The sequence below is a fragment of the Oryzias melastigma genome, linkage group LG18, assembly GCF_002922805.2.
Source record: "Oryzias melastigma strain HK-1 linkage group LG18, ASM292280v2, whole genome shotgun sequence".
Taxonomy (NCBI): Eukaryota; Metazoa; Chordata; class Actinopteri; order Beloniformes; family Adrianichthyidae; genus Oryzias; species Oryzias melastigma.
Genome location: NC_050529.1, coordinates 24259866 through 24283682, shown reverse-complemented (window position 1 = coordinate 24283682; position 23817 = coordinate 24259866). Strand labels below are relative to the sequence as shown.

The window sequence follows — 23817 nt, the reverse complement described above, 5'->3', positions numbered from 1 at the left end:
AAAAACATGATTAGTTTGTTTGCAAATTTTATTCTTGTTGTTTTTATAAAATTAGACTTAAACTTTCATTGTAAAAACAGATTGTTAAACATTTTTGGGGATTGCAAAGCAAAATAAATCCCATTTTTCCAGATGTAATTTTCTATTTTTGCATAATTTTATGTCTAGTGTGTGAATACAACATGGAAAAAATATGAAACAAAATTAGTGTCACATAGGAGAGGTTGTGCTGATTAAAATAATACCAAACAAGCAGCAGGTAGTTTTTAAAATTGAAAATACATACAATTCAAATATAGACAAAAACTTTAGACCCTAGGTTCCAAAGGGTTAAAACTAAATGTTCTAAATGTGCAATTTTATGTGTGATTTCATAATATGATTATTTGCAGGTAAGTTGCTGGCAAATACTGTAACAAAAAAATATTGTTGATTAATCGCAATTAATTTTTTCCAGATTTGCGATTAATCAGTCATTCATTCATTCATCCATCCATCCATCTTCCTGACCGCTTTGTCCCTTTCGGGGTCGCGGGGTGCTGGAGCCTATCCCGGCTGCTGATGGGTGAAGGCGGGGTTCACCCTGGACAGGTCTCCAGTCTGTCACAGGGCCTCAATCACACACCCATTCACTCTCACATCCACACCTAGGGGCAATTTAGAGTCACCAATGAACCTATGAAGCATGTTTTTGGACGGTGGGAGGAAGCCGGAGTCCCCGGTGAAAACCCACGCATGCACGGGGAGAACATGCAAACTCCACACAGAGAGGTCCCAGTTGATGTTTTTCAGATCCCCCAGCAGAAACTTGAACCGGGGCCTTCATGCTGTGAAGCAAGACCGCTAACCACTGCACCACCGTGCAGTTTAATAACTAAATAATAATTAACTGATTAATTGGTTAATTATTTGTAATAAATTCCCGGCCCTAATAGAAACATATCTATTATAAATCAAGTTTCTCTCAAATACAAAAGGTGTTTATACAAATATACTCCTCACATGTCAGAAGATTTATAATCCTTAATTGTAATATTCAAATCTTTCCAGCACAAGAGGCATTCAGCTCTGATCTGTTTCTCAGCTGTTGGACCTGGATCTGAAGGAAGGGTTAAGGTTAGGATAACCGTTAGGGTTAAACACACCAAACGGTCCCTGAGTCAGATTAAACTGTGTCTGCAACTCATCGCTCCTCCAAAGGATGTGCCACAGGCAGAGAACACATCTCACTCACCTGTGTCTCTGACAACTAATGAGACTTTAACACTCATTTGAAATGTGTGTGACCAACAACATTCAGCCTTGAATGTTTGACAGTGCAGTGCCTCATATTACTTATATTACTTATAGGTTTTTGTGCTGGTCAACCATAAATATGTGTGAATAACATCAGCCAACAAAAAGAAGTTCTATTTTTCTGACAAATATTTTCCAGGAAAACATTTACTGTTGCTGTCTTGAAATGTAATATTAAACTGACATCTGCTGGAGTTTTTTTCCTTTTTTTTCGCAAAACACAAGGATTATGAACGAGACAGAAAACATTTGTTGGTAGAGGATCGAATCTCATTCACTAAAGTCAGCCATCTTACTGTCCTGGCATGCATGACAGCTGAATGTTAAGGACACTCCGAGTGAGGTGTTTGACATGGCTTTACTGTCACGTGTGTGGTTCAGTATGTTACAGATTAACTCTGCCGTCTCCCAAATTCTGAAGTGAAAGCCTTAATTCTGTTTACTTTTAAAATCTGCTCAACTTTAATGTCTGAAAGTGTGCTTGGAAAACATAACTTTTGTATCAGATGAAGTCAAATTGTAAATCTTCTCTGCTGAGTTTCTTCAGCCTCTACCTTCTCAGTGCCTGGTGTGAGTTAAAGATTAAAACATGACAAACAGGAAGAATGAACAGTCAGTGCGGGGGGGCAGGCCATGACCTTTTCCTTCAGAAAGACTGAAGAAGTATTTGTCTTCCTGTGCAGTTCACACAGAAACTCACATCCCATCCTTCCCTTTGCAACCAATCCGTGGTCTCGGTCAGCCAACAAACCACCTATTAACTCATTAGGGAAATACAATATTGGGCACATAAATCTACAGCTCATAAAGGACATTCAAATTTTAGAGAAATATATGCAAGCAGTGAGCAGACGGTACTTGGTGGAACCTCTAATGCCTTAGTCATTAAAACAAAAGCACTCGTAGAGCCCTTCATTCTCATTTACTGTCATCCAATCTTCTGTCTTTTTGCTCGTCTATCCATCAGCTCATCTGTTTGTCTTTTTTCGTATCCTTCCATCCACTTCCTCATTGTTGGTGTTTTCCCTAGAAGCCTTTTTCCTCTCTCATTGTTGACCAATTCCCTAACATGTCAGCGGGATGTGGGCGTGCTGGAAAGTCTATCAATGCTCTTCCTGAGAAAACACTGTCTTGTTCCAGCGGTGTTCTCTGGTTGGGCTTGATAAAAATGTGAAATGCTGTTGAAAACAAGCTTCACAGGAGGCACAAAAGGGTGCAAAAGCTGAGGTTTTGGTAGATTGTGGGAAGTGGATTTGTGGAGCAGTTTTTTTTTTTACTTGAAATCCTGTAGGAAGAGGTTTGATGTCGCATACAGTATCTTCACCATCAAGGAAGTTAGAATTAAAGCCCCACTAGTTGACTCACTCATGGAGGTATGAAATGTATTTTTATCTGATTTTTTTTATCTTAAAGCTGAGTGTCAAGCAGGGAGGCATCAGGTCCCATTTTCGGAGTCTGACTCCACTGTGGATTTGAACCCTCAACCTGTCAGTCACAGGGCAGACACTCTACCACTTGGCGGACTGCTTGTTTTGACGAGCAAAGCTGAGCCACGGTTTTCACCGGCGGTACATGATGTCATCTCACATTCCTGCTACTCCCCTCTTGTGCATTTGAGCAGCATCACACTGCCACGGGTTTCAGCAGGCTGGTAATGGGAGTTGGACTTTTTAGAGAATGTTCCTCAACATCATTTATCTTCCCTGTTTCTCTTTCCAAAAACAAAGAATGAGAGGAAAGGGCAGCCAGAGGTTTTTTCTTGCTTCAGGAGTAAAAACACAAGGCTTTCCCATGAGGGCAGGGCAGCAATGTGATGTCACCCTGTTGCTGTGCTGAGTGTGGTGGTTGCGAGTCCCTGACATGTTTTGTTCTAAACCTCACAAAAACTCAGCCAGTCTCTTTCAGTGTTACCTGCACTTCATTTTTTTTATTTTAACCTTTATTTAACCAGGTGGAAAACCCGCTGAGATAAAGATCTTTTACAAAGGTGACCCGGCCTAGAGGTCAGCAGCACAGACAGGACAAGCTTACCACAGGTTAGAGAAAATAATCTAAAGGGTCTATCAGGATCCGCTTACCTAAGCCCCTCATCCTGAACAGAACACTATTTAGAACTTTTCAGAGTTGCTTTCATAAGAAAATGGAAAAGCCTGACTTCTAACTTATTACTTTTTGTGTTTTTTTTTTATACAAAAACCAAAGTCTAAAATCCTGACTCATTGATGCTGTTTAGTTTAGCTTCCAAATGTCAAGACTTTTTATGAGTTAAGTTTGGAACCTAATCTGAGAAAAGTAAAGTCACAAATAAGTGTCTCGCTAGTGTAAATCTTCATAAAAACATCCATCAATCTGGGTAATGTCCAGCCGTATGGTTCTGATCCAGATGTCAGCTGGGACGAGGAAGTGAAGATCTTCATGGACAGAACTTCCTCCAAAATCCTGATTCTTTCTCCTTCCAGTTCACCAAAGACTCTTTTAGCTAATTCTCCAATGTTTATTGACTGTGATCAATACATTCAATCATTGGTTTCTCAGAGTTCTTGATAAAATAATGAAAGCTAACATCAAAATGCTCTTTCATTGATTTACAATCCTTTCCAACTGCGGTCAAATGAGCCGCCGTTCACATTTCCGTGGTCACATCAAGAAGCTCCGTGGAGTCTGGTGGAGATTTTCCAGCGTTCTCAGTCCTGCTACCGTAAGTATTGGATGAAACTCACACCAAAAATCCAGTGATGCTGATTTGACCACAGAAATGTGAACGGATCAGATTTTGAGTTAAGTCTCTGTAGCTTCATGTGGACAGAAGATGACAGTTGATTGGATGGTCAAAGCTCGTGCTACCAAAAGCTAACTTGTTCTGTTCTTCATTCCATGGGCAGTAGCTGCTCTTGATTTTTGTTTGAATCGCTTGCTGTTGTGTAGTTAACAATAGAAGAAGGTGGAGAAGTTTAAATGATCACAAACACACTACGTCACTTTATGTCATTTGTGTACTATTTTTATTTTTATTCTATCTTTTTCTTTTTTTATATATAATTTCTTTATTATTCAACATAAGACCTCTGACATATTGAGGGAAATTGAGGAATAGAATTGTAAAGTTTTTCTCCGTTTTATTATTATTATTATTATCATGTGTAACTTGGGGCTGCACGGTGGCGCAGTGGAGCAGTGGTTAGCGCTCTTGCCTCACAGCGAGAAGGCCCCGGTTCAAATCCCGGCTGGGACCTTTCTGTGTGGAGTTTGCATGTTCTCCCCGTGCATGCGTGGGTTTTCACCGGGGACTCCGGCTTCCTCCCACCGTCCAAAAACATGCTTCATAGGTTAATTGGTGACTCTAAATTGTCCCTAGGTGTGGATGTGAGAGTGAATGTGTGTGTGATTGAGGCCCTGAGACAGACTGGCGACCTGTCCAGGGTGTACCCCGCCTTCGCCCATCAGTAGCCGGGATAGGCTCCGGCACCCCCGTGACCCCGAAAGGGAAGAAGCGGTTAAGAAGATGGATGGATGGATGGATGGATGTGTAACTTGAAGGTTGATCGAAGGCACTCTCTGCACCTTAACAAAGAATTGCCCCTCAGGGATAAATACAGTTGTTTGAATTGGAAAAAAAAGGTCGATTTAGTTGCTGATTGAATGCGTAAGTAATTTTTAAGACAGATTGAACATTGTCAAAAAAGGCGGACCAACCCTGAAGCTAGCGATCCTCTCAGCAGGAAAAGGATTGGCCCACCACTTTCAGCCTTTAGCAGTTCTGTCTGGTAAGGGGAACAGAGTTTTATGACAATGATGAGCGACAAAGGGACCAGAATGAGAACTGAACGCACCACGGCTGCTCTGAACGCATTGAGCTGCAGTGAGTCATTACTGTACTGACCGCTTCACCGCAGGATTTCGGACAATATCAAATGCCAGACAAAAAACAGGTTTCAAGTCCGTGAAAAACTAGAGTTTATCACCCTCATTGAACCCAGAGATTTCAGGAGCTCCTTTCAAGTTAATAAGTTGTCAGTTGTGCAGCTGTTAATGCAGTGGGAAGAGACTTGCAGAGTTTGTTTTTACAATATGTGCAATTGTAGTTCAATTCAATTCAATTTTATTTATATAGCCCAAAATCACAAAGGAAATTTGCCTCATTGGGCTTCATGCAGGTAATTTTAAAGATGCAGAAAATTAGTCATAAAATATGAACAATAGTTAAAAACTAAACAGACTAAATAAAAGAGTAGTGAATTCAGTCCATTTAAATGATCAATTTCTGATGGAATTGCTCCATTCCTCAGCTCTGAAATCCACGGACCGCCACTGCCAGAAACCCATCCAGATCTCAGGCAGCAGCTCCACCTCTCTTCCCAATGACCTCAACTCTTTCACCAGATTTGACATGGATAATACCAACCAGATGAATTCAGTCATCTCCTTACTTAGTCGCTTAAAATAAACGCAGTAGAGCCCTTAGAATAGTGTTCCTCATTCCAGGTCCTCGAGAGCCGCTACCCTGCCTGTTTTCCAGCTCTTTGTATACTGCTTGCTGCTGATTACCTGGACCAGGTGTGTTCATTCAATCAGAATGAAATCTGGAAAACAGGCAGGGTGGCGGCTCTTGAGGACCTGGAATGAGGAACACTGCCTTAGAAGGACAAATAGAAGCTCAACTCCAGGACCAGAAGACACCTGTGGGCTGGCCCTGTGGCATTGTGCCTTTTGAAAACAAACTCATATGACTTTGTATTCCTCCAGAATTCTAGATGGAAATTTCATTTTTTACTACTGACTTTTGAATTTCCTCTCATATTTTTTTACCCCTAAATCAACAAGACATTTTGTCTTCTAACAAAGTTTCTTGAGGTCACAGACACGCTGGGCTTATGCCATCCTGTGTCTTCACAAAAAACCCTCAATTTCTATGTGGGATTTGGGTCAAATTTCCAGAAGCAGGCTGTTACTTCAATATTGCTTGGTCAGTGGTGCTCTGTGATTGGCCAATTCGAAGCTGAGAGGGAGATTTATGCACATGGCCTTCAGTTCAGAATGTACTTTCCCTTTCTTGTATTTCCTAAACCAAGTAAAGTATACGTCTCCCTGTGACCCTCTACAGCAGGGGTATTCAAATCCAGGCCTCGAGGCCCGGTGTCCTACATGTTTTCCAACCAACCTTCCATTGAAGCTCCTTATTGGCTAAACATACCTGATCCTGGAACAGCAGATAAGGAGCTTCAATGGAAGGTTGGTTGGAAAACATGTAGGACACCGGCCCTCGAGGCCTGGATTTGAATACCCCTGCTCTACAGTATCTGCTCCAACCCAAGCTGGAAAGCATCTTGGTGCTGCTGGACTTTTCAACCTCTTTATGTTCTATTTGTGTCTTTTTGAAGGCAGATTTTTGCAAAGACCCATCAGTAATCAGTGGGCAGACCATGTTTTAGGTAAATGTGTCAATGGCTACCACAAGAGCATGTACAGCTTAGGACCACAAACCTGTCTGTCTTCACAATGATTTCTAACATAAAGCTAAATGTTTTTCTTGCTGGTAAAATATTCTCTATTTAGTCTTAACTTAAAGAAGTTAAGTCTAAGTGAAGACCAACTGCTTTTCTTTTCTTTTCTTTTCTTGTCTTCATGACAAGCTCAGTAAAGATGACTATGGTGTTTTTAACAGCTTCTTGTAGCTTCTTTCTGGTGATGGAGGACATATAGAAAGAAAATTCAGATTAAAACTGTCTGAGTATTTCTTTATTCAAGTTGTGGTGAATCAAGAGCAGGTGAAAATTGCTGTTGGAAAATGTTGTATGTGTGACGTAGGACCTACATCAGCAGGCCAATTCTCCCTGCTCCGCTCCATTCAGATCCAACCATGCACAAATAGATCCATGATGAACTTTGTTTTCCTGGTCTGAGCTGGAATCTAGATCAGAAACTAGCTGGTTAAAAATTATAATTCTCGCTATTTTTGTTGCACCGCTAAGGCTTAGTTGAGGGTTTGAGAGACTGTAAGCTATGGGGGAGACTGTAAACAAAGGGATGATGGGAAATGAGGGTTAGGCTCATTCCAGACCTTTATGGCTGGGAGTTACTCAGAGGTGAATCTCCAATGAACTCCTGCCACTCTGCAGGAACTTTGTCCTGGAAGAGGACATGTTTTTTATGTTGTTTTTTTGGCTAAAAACAGCATCATCCTGATAAAACGGATGCGTCTGGTGGAAGGTTGGCGCCAGTGTTCGGCAGCGGAGCCGCCATCAGTGTGTGACAGTGACTATAAAGCGCATCGGGCCTTCAAGGAAGGTAGAAAAGCGCTTTAGAGATATACGCCATTTTAAGAAGACCGCTGAGAACAGTTTGAAAATCAATCAAAAGATGATCAGAGCAGGATTTTGGTTTAGGTGAAAATGACAATACATATTTTGTTTGGCACTTTAACTGTATTTTATTTTTCTTGTGTTGATGCCTTTATTTATGTCCCTTGGAAAAGAGATCTAATCTCAATGGGATTTCCTGGTAAAATAAAGGTCAATTAAAAAATAAAAACTTGAAACCCAAATTCAATGCTGATTGTTTTCTGTATTTGTGCTGTGGATCCCCTGTCGTCTTCACCTGTTCTTTCTCCTCTTGTTCTTCAGTGTGTGGTGGGGAGCTGGCTCAGGGAGGCTTCTTTGTGCGGCAGGGTGAATATATCTGCACTCTGGACTACCAGCGGCTGTATGGAACCCGCTGCTTCAGCTGTCAAGACTTTATCGAGGGCGAAGTGGTGTCGGCGCTTGGGAAGACCTACCACCCTCGCTGCTTCGTCTGCTCCTCGTGCAAGTAAGAAGATGCAGGGAGCAAAACCTAAAACCTAGTTCTGTCTGCTCCTTCAGCTGGTCACTCAGAGAATGTGCATCTTTGGTTGAGATCAAATTTCAAATAACAAAATCTGAACATGTCAGGAAAAGCCTTCAAAACTGGAACTCCAGCATGGCTTGACCTTTCCCTGAGCAGCACCATTTAACAGCTTGTTAGAGGTTTGAGTTTCAGATGAAGAGATGTTCCTCAGTGTGATGCAGCACAAACAAGCCAGAAAACACACAAGAGCTTCAAAGTTGCACACAAATGAACTTTACCAATCTGGAAGTTGCAAAAAAACATAAAAATCTCAACATTTTCAAAACAGCTGTAAAGGTCATTTTGCCGTCCAGTTATAAACTTCCAAGACAAAACATTTTCTTTAAAGTAAAAACCTAAATGGCCACATTTTTGTAACACATGAACTCTCTGTATGCAGCTATAACTGCTAAATGGTGTATACTACCTTTACTACCTTCCTCGATGCACTAAGTGCTTTATAGTCACAGACACATTCACACACCACTCACTGCCGAACACGGGCGCCACCCGATGACCACCAGAGGCAATGTGGGGCTCAGTCTCCTGCCCAAGGACACCTTGACTTTGATGGGCGGACTTAAAATAACTGTAAAGCTGTAAATGACACAATAATGAAAAATGACTATATGACTAACTGTAAATAAATACATGTGTCTTATTAAACGCTGAGACTGTGATATAAAAGAGTTGTGTCTTCAGGGAACTTTGAAAAGTCTTGCACTGACTGTACCCGTGTTTTGATAGGGCTAGCTGTTAAAATCCTTAACATTTTACCACTCCAACTGCTGAGTTTTGGCTTTTTGGAGTTCCATAGGATTTCTGCAGCAGGACGCATCGTCAGTTGTGTACCTCAGCTTCATAGGGTGTTTCAGCCATTCATCATAATACACCCTCTTTTGAGGTTGATCAAGACCAGGCGTGTTCTGCTGTTATTTAGTCGTTTTTGCTGTCCGGGTGATGTCACTCCTCTTCAGCCACAGCCAATGGCCTGTCAGGGGTGTTGGTCAGCTCCTTTTTGGCCTGTCTATGTGCCCGTCCTGTGATTCTGACCTCTCTGAGGAGCTTAGCGGTTGTACTGGCTACAGAGCCCCTGCACCCACCTCCACAGGCTGCAGCTGTAACATCCAGCTGCTCCACGGATGGTAGAACTCCTGCTGGAAGGGTTCCTCGGTTTGTTTACAGACTAATGACAGTATAGCAGTCAGGTTTTTAGTTGTTTTGTTAGGAAAAGTACCTTTCATTTTTGAGCTCTTCCAGGCATGAATGTTGAAACATTTGACTTTTGTGTGATTGCACTTTACACACAAATACACAAAACAACTCTGTAGAATGTCGGGTGACTCAGCAGAAGATTCTGCTGACATTTGTCCTGCTGAGTTTTTGAGTTAGGGGTTGAACTCTGCTGTCATGCATGATCGGGCCCTTGCTGGACATTTCACGTGTCCAGCATGTTGCAGCTACACTTACACAGTGTAACTGCTACCCTTCACTAACATGTTGTCGAGCATATTTATAATAGATTGTAGGGAGGAGTGTCATTCTCTCTATGTGATGCAGATGTAAAACAAATAAACTGTCCGTTTTGGGATGAAGCCTTCTCTCTGGCATCTAGGAGGCAAGGAAACATTAGAAAAATGGGTTTGAATACATTTGATCCCAGATTTGACATCTATCAGCACCGTATGGACAAGGTTCACCAATAAGGATGTAAAGATTGTGAATCAGTTAAAGAACGATTTAAACTCGTCAGCATTCATCGGTGCAGAAAATTTAAGAACTGCTTTGTCTCTGTCTGTGCCTAAATTTAGAAATGCAGAGTAGATGACATTTCTCCATGCAGTAAAGCTTACTGTGTGTGTGTGTTGGGGGGCGGGGGGGGGGTCTTGGACTGACTGTGTGTTCTTCATCTGCACTTCCCTCCTGGGAAATTCTCGCAGCTCCTTCAGATTTAGAAGTTTCACATCAGTCAGTCCCTCCAGGATTTCGTGATGTTGCGATCGCAACTATTAAAACAAATTCAAGCAAAGCCGAGATTTGTTGCTCACCCTCCAATGTTACGTTTTCATCCAACTTTGACTGATTTACCGTGACAACAGTCATGGTGACGACGCAGCTTCACCACTGTTTCACTCCCAGGCGCCGTGCTCTTTTTAAAACTCTCTTTAGCTCTCTGTAAGCTGCGCGTGAGTGCGAGCACGGACGAGTGTGCGCTCAGTGACTGAGGGCGGAGTTGCGCTGAGCGGGTGCAGAGCGGTCCGTCACATGGAGCACAATATGAATGGAGTATGAAAGGATTTGTGATCATTTCAGGATTATGTATAATTGTTTATTTTTATTGAATCTTTTCTGTTAGGAGGAAAACAGTTTGATGTAAGGGACAAAAAGAAAACAGACTTAAAATACATTTAATTCATTGTGTTGAGAAAAAAAAGAAAAAAAAATAGAAATTGTGACTTTAAAACTGTGAATGCAATTGTGGCTTGGCTGAATCATGACATGCCTTGTCATTGTTGTATGGGAAAAGATATTTTCGTAGCATTTGCAGTCGTCTCATCCTCTCGTCTTGCGTTTTCTTGCAGACAACCATTTCCGGCTGGAGACCGAGTGACATTCAATGGAAAGGAGTGTATCTGTCAGAAGTGTACCCAGCCTCTGCCTGCAAACAGCCCTGCCCCCATACAGGCTGTCCACAGTCAGTCCCAGCTTCTGCTTAAGAATCCTCTTCAGACTGCTTTCATGCTTCCTCTGATAGCAGCCTGCTCTTTACAGACTGCTGCGGCTGCGGGAAGGAGTTTAAGAACGAGCAGTCTCTCGTGGCTCTGGACAAGCACTGGCACCTGGGTTGTTTCAAGTGTAAGGTGTGCAACAAGGTGCTCAATGCAGAGTACATCAGCAAGTAAGTTTGTCTCAGTTCAATTTGATCTCTAGGCTTGACATGAGATCACTCACTAGGCTTCAGCTGCGTTCTTGTTCAGGAACCTCTGCAGAGGGATTTTCAGATAACAACCAATTAACGTTCATAATAACATCCGAGTTTCATTTAGTTGGTGTTTAATTAGCTACATTTTTTATTCATTTGTCTGAGCTAACTTTTGTCTTTGTTTTTAGCCCATATGAAGTCAAGTTTTTCAAAATATTTTTACATTCTGTGATGTTGTGCCAGTGCAAAAGAATTACCACAAGTATTTTGCTTGTTGTTTTCTACTCCATTATCAAAAGGAGCTTTGTTTAAATTTGCTAAAGGATTCTGCATGGTCAGCTAGCATACGGTTTTGTGGACAGAGCTTTGCTGTGATTTGAGCTCATACTGTAGGGCAGTTAACACTTTAGCAAAAAAAATCTGAGTTTTGCAGTTAGATTTCCTTAAATAAGCTTTAACCAGAATGAAAAGAAAAACCTCTGTTTTCAGCTTTAGCAGGTTTGGATTCAGCTGAGCTTTCACATCTGTCAGAGCAGCTGGACCGTCCAAGGAAACAGATTCAGGTTCACTCTGAAAAGCTTAAGAAAATCATGGTAGGGCCCCTTTAAGTCTGGTCCAACAAAAAAGAATACAAATATAACCAATATAAATATAGTTTAGCCTAAATTACTAAAGGGGTTTAAACAAATGAACACCCTTGGTGTTAGAACAGGAGCGTCAAACTCAATCCCACAGGGGGCCAAAATCTAAAACACACCTGAGGTCGCGGGCCGACCACGATAAACATTTATTGAACTACATGTTTAAAACTTTAAAACCATAACTTTTTAACATAATTATGAACTAGATATATATCATTACCTGTGATAATGCTAGTGTTAATGCTGTAAGCTGAATTTGGCCACTGAAGATATTAGTCCTGATAGCTAAACTAATAGCTGAGATTGAGAAAAGTAAATGTTCTGTATTGTTCTTTGAATTGGCCGTCTTCTCACACACTGCTTTCTCTCAGCTCAAGCGTGCAGGACAGTTCATGGTCTGTCGTCTTCATGATAACGTACACGTGCAATGCTGTTTCTGACACTGCGTTTGTGCCAACAGAGATGGAATCCCATACTGTGAGACAGATTACCACGCCATGTTTGGCATCAAGTGTGAGAGCTGTAAGAAGTACATCACTGGCAAAGTCTTGGAGGTGAGGTCCGCAGTGGGAATGCACCAATCAGAATTTTTTGACTTTGAAACTGATGCAAAGTCTCAATCCAATACTTTTGTAAAACATTCTTAAAAATGAAAAAAAAATGTTATTTACTGATCCAGGTTGGTCCCTATTTTTATTCTATTCACCTTCTTTTAAGTAAAAATAGTGCAACTGTTAACTAGAAAAAACTGTTCACTATTAACATGTGGAAATAAGTGAGGATTAATCATGTGTGAACGTTTTGGAAACTGAAGATTTAGTGTCATCAGAACTTTATCTCTTTTTTATTTCATTATGATCCATGTTTACTTAAAAAGTCTCACAAAAATAGCAGTAATTTCCTCATAAAATGTTTGGTGCAGAATGACTGTGAGGTAATAATCAATCATGTAGAAACGTTTGGTACTGTGGCTTCAGCATTCCAGAATATTTTTGATTAGATGTGATCATAGACCATCAAAAATGAAGAAGACTTTCTCTCATCCTCGTCGCTGTAGCATCACTGTGATGAGGAGTTTTCATGACGCGCTCATATCAATGGATCCTTTAGTTTATAGATGTTTTTGACAGATTGTGGATTTATTTTTATTGATTTATTTGGCAGATGTTATTCACTTATATTTACATGGCAAGCACAAACATGGATGGAAATGCATGATAAGATGCACATTGCTGCATTGCTCTGCGTATTTTCAATGCGTCCGAGGCTAAATGTTGTTGTTGGTCGCATGGACTAACCTAACCCTTCCTCTGGGTCTGGGCGGCCATGGAAAAAGCTCGGCACTGCTGACACGTTATCAGATAAACTAGGTGTGAATTGTCTTTGTAGCTGCCTCACCGCTGTCTCTATCAGCAGAAGATTGAGATGAAGAAGACTGAGATGCAAAGACTTGAGACTTGACTGGAGACTTGCAAATTAAGACTTGTTCTATCTCTGCTAATGCTATTATTTAATGCTTTTATAGAAATAGTTGTGAAAGTTTTACATTTGAGGTGTTAGACCAAGTATTTTGAGGATTTTTACTTTCAGGAAATAGATATTCACATTCCTTGAAACTAGGAGTGTAGCAATTAATTTTAAAAAACAATTTGATTGACATTGTAATTTGTGTTTGAGAATCCGATTCGTATTTGTTATTGGTTCATTGTGAACAATCCAGTTCACTGACCCAAAATGGATCAGGACACCTTTAGCCAAAACTTTGACCAGTGTGACTCAGAGAGAAATACCTGCTACAGTTTTCCAGATTCTTCAAGATAATCAAGTGTAAATTAAACACGTGTACAAACTAACAAGTAAATAAGAATGAATGTAGAATCCATTCACATTTTAGTTTGATAAAGTGAAAGTATAGAAGATCAGTGTATGCTAATGAATGCACATAAATCTTTATTTTGACATGATATGAAGGATCCAGAAGCTCGTCTTATGCTTTGCTGCTTCATGTCTTGTTTTAGAAAGAAACCGGCTATGAGCAATTTAGTGCAATATTCAGAGTGCTCATTAGAAATTCTGCATCAGTTTTGATTCCCCTTTGAGGTTTGAAAGTGGCGCCCACTCTAAATGGTTTAAAATGCACTAGTGCTGAGTCATGTTAAAGAGAACTGTGCAGAGTTCCTGTCAGACGTGTTGAGGTGCACAGATTTAAGGATCTACTCCAGCATCTGTGTTCTGTGAACCACAGAGCTAATGAACTGGGATTATGGAGCATTTGAATGGGACATATTTAGAGTTACTGCTTTAGCCAGAGGGAGCCAAAAAAAGCACTGATTTTTCTTCAGGTTGATGGAAGCTTTCAGGCCCTCCGGTCGACAAATATGATCTAATGTACCTTAAAGATTTGTATTTTTACTGTTATTCATTCTTGTCAATCTTTGTATTTTATTAAAACATGTGAAGTTTGAAAGGTTTGGGGCTTGAAATGCTGACACAAACAAATCAAACAAATTTAATATGTTTGATGTAAATTATCCAAAAAAAGAGAAAGACTGATCGTTGTCAAAACTGATGAGTGACCAGTTTTTGTTTACTCTGTGGGTGTTACCATCTTGTTGACATTACTGAACCCTTTTCTTTCATTTTCAATTGTTTGTGGTTGCTCAGTGCCATTTTTGTGATCTCACACAAGAGCGCCACCGTAATGAGGTCAAAGGTCAAGCAGACCAATTTTGTTTAGTCCAAAGTCTGTAGTAGAAGCCTTATGTATTCATTACGGTGACACTGTCAACTTTTAGGGTGTTTTTTACACTTCTCCACCACATGGCAGGCGATCCGTGGGTCAAAGGTCATTGCCATGATGATCTTTCATTTTTGTTTCGGCGTGCCACACATGTTTATGGGGGTTTTACTTATCACATCTGAAAAACGCTTGGAGATGTTGAGGAAACTTGGGATTGTTTTGGTGCATGTTCAAATTTGGGTCGAAAGAGGCCAAAGGAAGAAAAAGATGATGAGGATGATGATGAACAAGAAGGCTTGTATAAACAATATAGGATTTTTTCTTAGGCCATAGAAAATCTCTGACCAAAATATTTTGGTGTGGAGTTCAGTACTATGCACCTATCATGACCCTACACCTTGGGTCTTGTCTGGTGTGGTGGATCTGAGCCTTTATCTCTCTGGTGTTCAGGGCTTGTTCCTGTACTGCCAGGATCAGAGCTCCTGTGCTGTACTGCAGGCCAGCCCTCTCTAGCCATTGGTAGGACTTCTTGATATCAGCCACTTCAGTTATTGTCCGGTGGTACATCCCATGCAGGGGCTTGTCCTCCCATGAGGTTTTGTCTTCCAGCATCACATCCTCTCTCCTCCGCCTAGCTGATAAAGTATAAATAAATAATCAAAAGCTTGTGCTTTGGTGTTGTGTGTGGACTGTGACAGAATAAGTAAAGAGGGGTTCATCTGTTCTAAACAGCAGAAGATGATATGCAGAAAAAATGAAAGTTTGGAAATGCTGGCTCTCTCAAAGACGGGGATGGTACTATGATGAGATCCCACTATTATGTAGTAAAGCAGATGCTGAAATCCATGGCAGGTGGTCATTACTTTTGAAGATTCAGTTTGGCTCTGCATGTCTGACGTACTAAAACATATTATGTTCTTCAGGTGCATGTTCTCTTAAAGAACTGAAACATATTTGTTTGAGGCATTCTTCATTTTCTGGACACAGGCTGGAGAAAAGCATTACCACCCCACATGTGCTCGCTGTGCACGGTGTGAACAGATGTTTGCAGAGGGTGAAGAAATGTATCTGCAAGGTAAGGCCTCCTTCACATCTGTTCTAGTTACTGCACGTTTCAGTGGATGTTCAGTAAATATCCAGAACCTCTTCCTCTTATTCTGTAGCTCTCTTATTTATGTCTCAACAACCCCAAAGCACTCTGGGATGTTTGAAACTATTACTACCCTGCTCAAACACACCTGCCTTTGATGACCGTCATCATCAGGCTTCTGCTGAGCCTGATGATGAGCTGAATCAGGTGTGCATAAGCAGAGCAACATGGAAAACATGCAGGACAGTGTGCCCCGAGGACCAGGGTTGGAAAACACTGACTTAGGGAACTTTTTTTTTTTTAGTCACCTAACATTTCCACACACAAACGTTCAGTAACATAACCTTTGTGTTTGTTCTTCAGGATCTTCTATCTGGCATCCTCCATGCAGACAAGCAGCTAAACAGGAGGAGAAGAGTAAGGTGAGGAAGAAAGGATTTCAGTGTTGCTCCAGCAGACAAGAATGAAGGAGTTAACGTCTGCAGTCTGCTGCAGACAGACAGACACATGTTTAATGCAGCATCAATAAACATCTCCAGTTACGAGATTCATACAACCGTGGTATTTGTATCTCCTCAACTCCCTTCCTGTAACTGGAAGATTTTGGGACAAATTTCAAAACAGTTCAACTTTGTAAAAATGTAAGCAGGTTTTTTTCTTTCTTTCTCAAGACATTGAAAATAAGTTGGAGCTTCCACAGGGGCAGTAGTTTTTTGTGACAATAAGTTTTACCTTCATGATTGTTTGTGTCTAGTCGACAGGGATAAGGGTCTCTGAGGCCTTGTCCACACGTAGCCGGGTAACTGCTAAAACGAATATATTTCTATACGTTTAGGCCTATCATCCACACGAAACCGGAGGTTGGAAAACTCCGGCCATAGTGAAGATTTTGGAAAACTCCGGTTTTGCGTCTGCGTGTGGACATGAATAACCGGTGATTTGCATTTTTAAACGTCACTTTTTGCGACAATTAATGCATACACGTCAGTACTAGCTGCGAACTCACGAACCAACTCACGGGATAAGTCATTAAAAACACGACGATGAATGAGAACAAGTATTTTTTTATTTGATTCACTAAAAAAGGAGCATTGCGGTGACGTCACAGCTCTGTCTGGAGAGCGCGTGCCGCGCAGAGTCTATTGACAGTCTCAGGTGAGAAACCTGTTCAGTAGTTTTTTTTTTTTTTTAAATAACCATTCCAGCAAGTAAGCTGCTGGACCTTTTTCTGTTTAAAAACATGACGAGATGCATTTAGGTTTCTGTCCCTGCACTCGCGCTTTTCCTCAAACGAGACTTCAGCATCTTCAGACTCCAAGCTGCGGAAGTGAAGCTGCAAATGAAGCCATGAAGCTGGATCTCTGCTGCCATCCGCGTGTTGGGCTCAGCACAGACACACAAAGAGGCGCATCTATTTCGAAAAAAGTGTTTCCAAAACAGTTTTGCGAAAAATGTCTGTTTCGATACGCCCCAAATGCCACCTACTGTAAGAGCATAAACTTTTTTCGAAAAATGCGAGTTTTTTCGAAATTGTGGTGTTGCCATTAGGAGGATTTATTATCGAAATTCCAATTTGCCACTGTCAACTACTGTTCTGACGAGCTCATAACCGCGTCCAAGAGCGCAAGTATGCGGGGACGTGTGGATGGAATTATTTTTAAAACGATCATGTGTGGACGCAACACTTTTTTAAAACGGAGGTCAACAGATATGCGTTTGTAGAAATACCCGCCTACGTGTGGACATGGCCTCAGCTTTCTCTCTGAGGAGCAATACAATAATCAACGGCTCTGAGCAGCACAGAAAACAATGTTCTGCCATCTGGATTTCAATATTTGTAATTATATTTGAGCATCAAAGAATGTGTAAGTTCAACTTGCTCTAAGCATCTCGTACAGATCCGTTCAGGAAAACAGCTGATCCTAAACTGAAAGTAGTTTCAGACTGTCCGTCCTCCACATCCCGCCCACATTCCTCCTCATCACCACTCTTCTTCTCAGAAGCAGGTCCGGATACAGCTCACTGACGTCCCTGAGCATGAGGTCGGTTCTCCGGTACATTCCCATAAGCCTGTACCCTCCCCAGCCCCTCCCCCGCTGTCATTTCCTGCATGGGTTGATGAGAACTGCTGCCCTCCTGCTGCCGGCACACCGTGGTGTGGTTCTGCTGACGTCACTGATGCTGATGGGACTGAGCATGCTCACAGTGGGCTTGAGAAGGACGGATGTTCTGAGTTGAACACTCACACGACATGAACAGACAGAAAGGACTTTTTTGGGCTTGCTTCTGAGGATTCCTGCAGCTTTGGGAAAGATCAGACCAGAACCGGGGTCCTCTCTGTTGTTCAGCTCGTGTGCATGATCTGTGTGCTTCACTAATGAGCCCGCCGGGCTTTAGAAGACCCTCTCTCTGTTCTGTTTAAGAGAGAAGTCTGATTGCTTGCATTCTAAGACAATGAAAAAACATTCAATAAAATACGATTTCTTTATCTTTATCAACATTTCTAATGTGTTGCTAGTGATTGGTGTGTGTTTAACTCAACTAGTAAATCTGAGTGGTTTGATTCATCTTCAGCAGGGAAATTATTCAGTCAGTGAAGACACGATGAGCTGCTGACATCAGCTCGGAGTGTTGATCGTTTGGTTTTGGCTTTCAACACCTATGAAGCAGTTTCTACAGAGAGTTTTTCAGATTTTTCAAAATAAAGTTAAAGACCCACTCCAATGAAAAGGTGTTTTTGGTGTTTCTAATGTGTTCATGTTGCAATTTTATCATATTGGAGGACATATTTAAAAGAATTTAAGATGAAAACTGTGTTGGATCAAGTACAGATGGAGACTGGATGTTTAAATAAGCCCGTGTTTGTGACGCAGCCACGGTCAAAGTCCTTCTCTGCTCGGATTCTGATGCGTCCGCTTGCATAGAAACAGATCCATGTCTTCATTTTCCTGATCTGAGCTGGAATCTGGATCAGAACTGTACGGCTGGATGGCAAAGATATTTCTGGCTGTTCTTTTGCCGTGCTAATGCTGGCTTTGGCTTTGAGGTGCTATCAGCTAGCAGGAGAGAGTAAACAAAGGTATGATGGGATATTAGCGGAGCTAACTCCTGCACCAACACTCCTGCCTTCAACATTTCTGATGAGGGCCTGCTGCTCTGCTGAAAATACAGAGGCAGGCTTTTTGGTTAAAAACGTCATCATGGTAATGAGAAGACCACTGGGAATGACTTTGGAATGAATAAAATGTAGTTGGAGAGGGACTTTAACCTGTTATTGGTATTCCTGGTTATTCTTGAGGTTATTCCTCCTGCATAGAAATCATTAATGTTAGAATAGCTTTCAGGTCACTTCTGATGCTACAAGGGAAACCGATGTGTTCAAATACCAAATAACTCCCATTTTCAGGAGCAGCATTTTCTGTGTTTCAGATGGCAAGAACTTCTTCAGAGAGCATCACTTCAGTCCCAGCCTCCAGCGCCTCAGGCTCTCCCAGTAAAGTCATCTATGTAAGAATTTCCTTTAACTTCAACTTTTACACTTTATCTACTGAACAAGAGAAATAATTCCATTTAATCAACTTTTGGTTTGAACATTTGAAGCAAGGCAGTTGATCTGAACCGTTTGATGCTTGCTTTCTTTAAATCGAAGTCCCATTTTTCTCACTTGATTTTTTTTCCAATTCTTTATTAAGGCCTGCCCATGAGCCTTCAGAAAATGTTTCCCTTTAGTGATTTTCTATTTTTTTAAAGCATATTGCTTCTAAATGCTGGTCCCAGCAGTAACTATGGGCATTAACTATCCTCTTTCTAAATGACCTTAATGAGAGATTTTCAAAATTGTGCTTTATGATAGATGAAACATTTTTGCTCTTGTTGGTCTCTGCTGGCAGGCCAAACTAGGAGAGGAGTTGCTAGACTACAAGGACTTGGCAGCTCTTCCAAAGACCAAGGCCATCTACAACATTGACAGGCCTGACATGTTGTCCTACTCTCCGTACGTCAGCTACCCATCTGAAGAAAGGCACTATGGAGAGGTAACGCCGCCACGCTCAGAATGAAGCATGACATGAAAAATTTCTATTCCTGACACTTTTAGTTACAGTATAACTCTGTTTTTTGACTCATCAGACACATTCAAGAGTCTTCAGCAAGGTTTTTCCCAAGGAATGTTTAATCTAAATGCAGAAATATCCTCAAAGTAAGCTAAATATGATATAAGGAGGACAAGTCACAGTAGTAAACCGTAACTTGTCTTCATATCTGGCTATCTGAGAGCAGTGTTGGGTAGGGCCGTGCATCTTTCCCTCTCACACGGTTCGACACGCATCTCCACACGTGGTCCATGAATCGAGACATTAAGGATTCAACTCACTTTTTGGTGATACAAAACAATACGATTCTTTACCCAGAAACACAACAATCTAGATGTTTCCTGTACATATGGCATTTAAAGCTATAAATAATAGTGCACGGCATTAGACCAAGAAATGTATTCAGGTAATGACTTGGAAGAAGCAAGTTTATGATTGGACGTCTTTTTGTTTGAATCTCATGACCAAAAAAAGACAAAGATGGTAGAAAAAAAACAGGAAGACAAACTGCAGTTTGCCAGAAATAGATTTTTTTACGTTTTCATTGATTTTATACCTTTTAATTAACATGATCTGGTTCATGTTTGTGGTTTCCAACCGATGCTGCAGTTGCTCGATCAGTTTTCAATACACATCTATTTTCTACATCTCTAACAGATGCTGCTGTTATTCACACGGCCTAATCCATTTTTCAATACATATCTAATATCTTTTACATCCCTAGTGTTGGGGTAACAGATTACAAAGGAACCAATTACAGTAAGTAACAGGAATGTAGCGAATTACAGTTCAAATTTCTGTAATAAATGAAGATTAATGTAGAGTTAGGGATCAGTCACAGTCCAAACATGCCCTGAACGCTGTAATCACAGCCTAGATTCAAACCCCAACAAGAGACTGAGATACTTTGAGGAGACCTCACGTCTCAGTGTCGGACTGTTAAAAAGCTGCACTTTAATGATCGTTATTAATTTTATATTATTGTTGACGATAATATTAAAACAACCTCAAGAGCCGCTTGGGAGCTGAAAGTCGGACCAAAGGAGACGGTCTTTTTACTGAGCAGAAGCAAAAAGCTGGAATCCCATCACTAGCCCCGCCCCCTAGCGTTAGAATGGCTTTTTTTGCATTTGAGGAGGAGAAAGAAACTGCTGTAGGCATTAAATCGTTTTTAAAAGACTTAGTTTTAGATTAAACTGTATACTGTATGTAGGTGTAACAGTTTTTTCCACATCTCTCTCTGAGGAGTGGCATAGAGCAGAAGTTCTTAACCTTTTTTAGTCATAAGCCCTTCGTACTTGATTTCTTCCTTTTTGCAGCCCCCTCAGCTGTAGGTGTCTGCCAACCGTTACACGTCATAACGTAAACCTTCCCAGATTAAATGAATTAATCAGTTACTTCCACCAAACATGAATTCAGCAAATATAATCCTTCTTCTCAAACCAGAGAAAGATCCCACAACTCCTTCCTGCTATCGTCCCATCTCACTGATCAATGCAGACGTTAAAATTATCGGTAAAGCATTAGCACAGAGAATAGAAAAAATCACTCCCCACATAATTCACCATGATCAAACTGGATTTATTAAAGGTAGACAATCGAGTGACAATGTCCGCAGACTTATTAACATCATAGACATTGCCACTATTAAAAAACAGGAAATGAACATACTCTCGTTGGATGCTGAAAAAGCTTTCGACAGAGTCAACTGGAAGTTTCTCATCGCTGCCCTCCACAAGTTCGGATTTGGAGAATCAGTCATTGATTGGATTAAAATATTATATCACAACCCAAATGCTTCAGTCAGAACGGACAAACAGACGTCCAGCAGGTTTTTTCTTGGAAGAGGAACCAGACAGGGTTGTCCACTCTCCCCCTCTCTCTTTGCAATATTCATCGAGCCTCTGGCTGCAGCAATAAGACAGAATGAGAACATTAAAGGAGTTAAAACAAAACATGGCAATCATAAAATTAGTCTCTATGCGGATGACATATTACTTTTACGTTTATTCTGTGATTGTACAGCACTTTGGGTCTTATGGACAATTTAAGTGCTTTATAAATAAGGTTTATTATTATTTTTTTACATAAATCCCGTTCTATAAGTGAAACGATAACAATTATTAACGAATTCTCCTCCATTTCAGACAACTCAATTAATTGGAATAAATCAGTTTTATTATCACTAAACAGTTACGCTGAGCAAAAACTCTCAATATCAGTCAAATCAGGCAACAGAATAGTATGATATTTTTGGTCCTTGTGTTTCTGTATACCCAGGGTGATGGAGAAAAATCCCCCCGTCAGCGAAGACCTTCCAGCCCCAGCTCCAACAGCTCCCTGGGGGGCTACGGCCGAAGCACCCCCTCCCGCTCCCCCCAAAACTACAGTCGTGCAGGTATCAGCCATCATGCATACTTCACTGTCAGTAAAAAAAAAAAAAAATCGAAAAGAAAATGGATTTAAAACATGATTTTGTTCAGATGCTCTTATCTGAGCCTAGCAGTTCCTTCAGAGTTCCTGTAAGATTATCAAGGGGCCTGGACAAAGTAAACATAGTGATTATGCAGAAAGCAACATCTGCTGTTAATATTACACAAAATGAACTACTTCCTTTGTATTTTGAGAGGACTTCTCAGTAGTGGTGTCCTAACCAAAAACAAGAGCGTGAGTCACAAAGCTCTTTTTTTTCTGTCATTGTGGCTTTTCAACATCTCTGTTAAACTGTAACCATTTCATCTTTTTCTTAACTTCAGGACAACAGTGCTTCATTACTGCTTATGTGCAGAGAAACTGCTTAAAATCATAAATGTCAGCTCTGGAGATGAGTCAAGCAAAGACTGAGGAAGAGGATAAGTAATTGTCTTCTGTGATCTGATTGGTTGTCTAGGCCCAGAAGTATACAACGTCCACGCCCGCAACTACAGTGCTTCACCCCCAGCCTTCAGAGCTGGAAATAAACAGCCTTCCAACTGGGCTAAGGAACCTGTGTCCCTCACTGTTCATGGAGCTGAAGGAAGTGATGGTGGCTGTGTTGGCACATGCTCACCCATACCACTAGGTGGCAGTACTGGCTTATCTTTACAATTAAATCCCACCACACTGGCCATGCTGCAGCAGCACAACTACATCCCTTACTTCAGAGGTATCAATGTTTGAAACTAAAACCAACAATGAACAATTTCCTGGGGTTGTTGCTGTTGTCAAACACAAAGGGCTTCTAGCTAAAGTAAACTGATATTGCTGCAAAACCATTTTTGTTTTTCTACCAAAGTTCATTTTAATCTTGAATATTCTGAAAACCTGGGAAGGTTTTAGGTGTCAGAACAACAGCAACATGCCTCCGTCTTTGTCTTAATCAACGGTTCATTGGAATGGAGTACTGAAGACTGGAATCGGCATGGGTTGTAGTGAAACAACAAATGAATCGTGCTGGAAACTCTTTCTATGAAACTCACACACACCAAGCATGTGTTCAAAAACATTCTGAATGAGGGTTTTTAGCATATGGTGTTCACACTAGACCGTCACTTCCCCATACTAGCGCATGTACTCACAGTTGGAAGAGGTTTGGCACCAAATTTCTTAAATCCTGCCCCAGGCTTCTTCTATAGCAGCTCTAGCCCAAATATGAAAGACTTGGTGTCAGATCATTCTGGCAGGGCACAAACTGCTATTATTAATTTACACCCTTACGCCGAGCATTAACAGTACCATACCTGACATGAACCTCCACAAACTGAGTACCATCACGTCACCTTTTGTAAAAAAAAATTGTACATCATCTGACATAAACAGTAATAGCTGTTGATCCTTTTCTGCTGCTGTCTTCTCCATATCACCCGCCTGCACCGTTCTCTGATGTGTTGAGGACCCATTCCAAACGCCGTAGATTCCCTTCCAGAATGTCTGCTGGTGTATGTTACTGCACCAAGTCTAAAAGCTGAATCAAATGAGCGTTTCTTGGCCATCATTACAGTAGTTTGCAACTTAAACCGTTACCATGACCCCAGGAAGATGGGTGGAGCCCGGCTGCTATTAGAGACTTACTAAGATAGAGACTTACTGTATGAGCCAAATGGGAATCAGAACATCTTGCTTGATGTGTTCTGAATGTACGATTTGGCAGATTCAAGGATCAGCATCAATAAAAGCAAATTCTGTAAAAGCTCCCC

The 23817-nt window shown here is 41.1% G+C and overlaps 1 protein-coding gene across 14 annotated transcripts in view; it reads left to right on the top strand.

Moving 5' to 3' along the window:
• ablim2 (actin binding LIM protein family, member 2) overlaps nt 1-23817 on the top strand; it is a 69567-nt gene that overhangs the window by 26650 nt on the left and 19100 nt on the right. For 7 of the 14 annotated variants that reach the window (XM_024287608.2, XM_024287614.2, XM_024287613.2 and 4 more), the window contains exons 3-13: nt 7917-8100; nt 10740-10852; nt 10930-11056; nt 12182-12275; nt 15449-15536; nt 15915-15973; nt 17552-17593; nt 18981-19058; nt 19442-19585; nt 21923-22040; nt 22533-22787. In XM_024287608.2, the coding sequence (XP_024143376.1) occupies nt 7917-8100; nt 10740-10852; nt 10930-11056; nt 12182-12275; nt 15449-15536; nt 15915-15973; nt 17552-17593; nt 18981-19058; nt 19442-19585; nt 21923-22040; nt 22533-22787 (1302 nt within the window). The remainder of the gene's footprint in view (nt 1-7916; nt 8101-10739; nt 10853-10929; nt 11057-12181; nt 12276-15448; nt 15537-15914; nt 15974-17551; nt 17594-18980; nt 19059-19441; nt 19586-21922; nt 22041-22532; nt 22788-23817) is intronic. The other 7 variants (XM_024287616.2, XM_024287618.2, XM_024287619.2 and 4 more) reach the window with 3 other exon arrangements.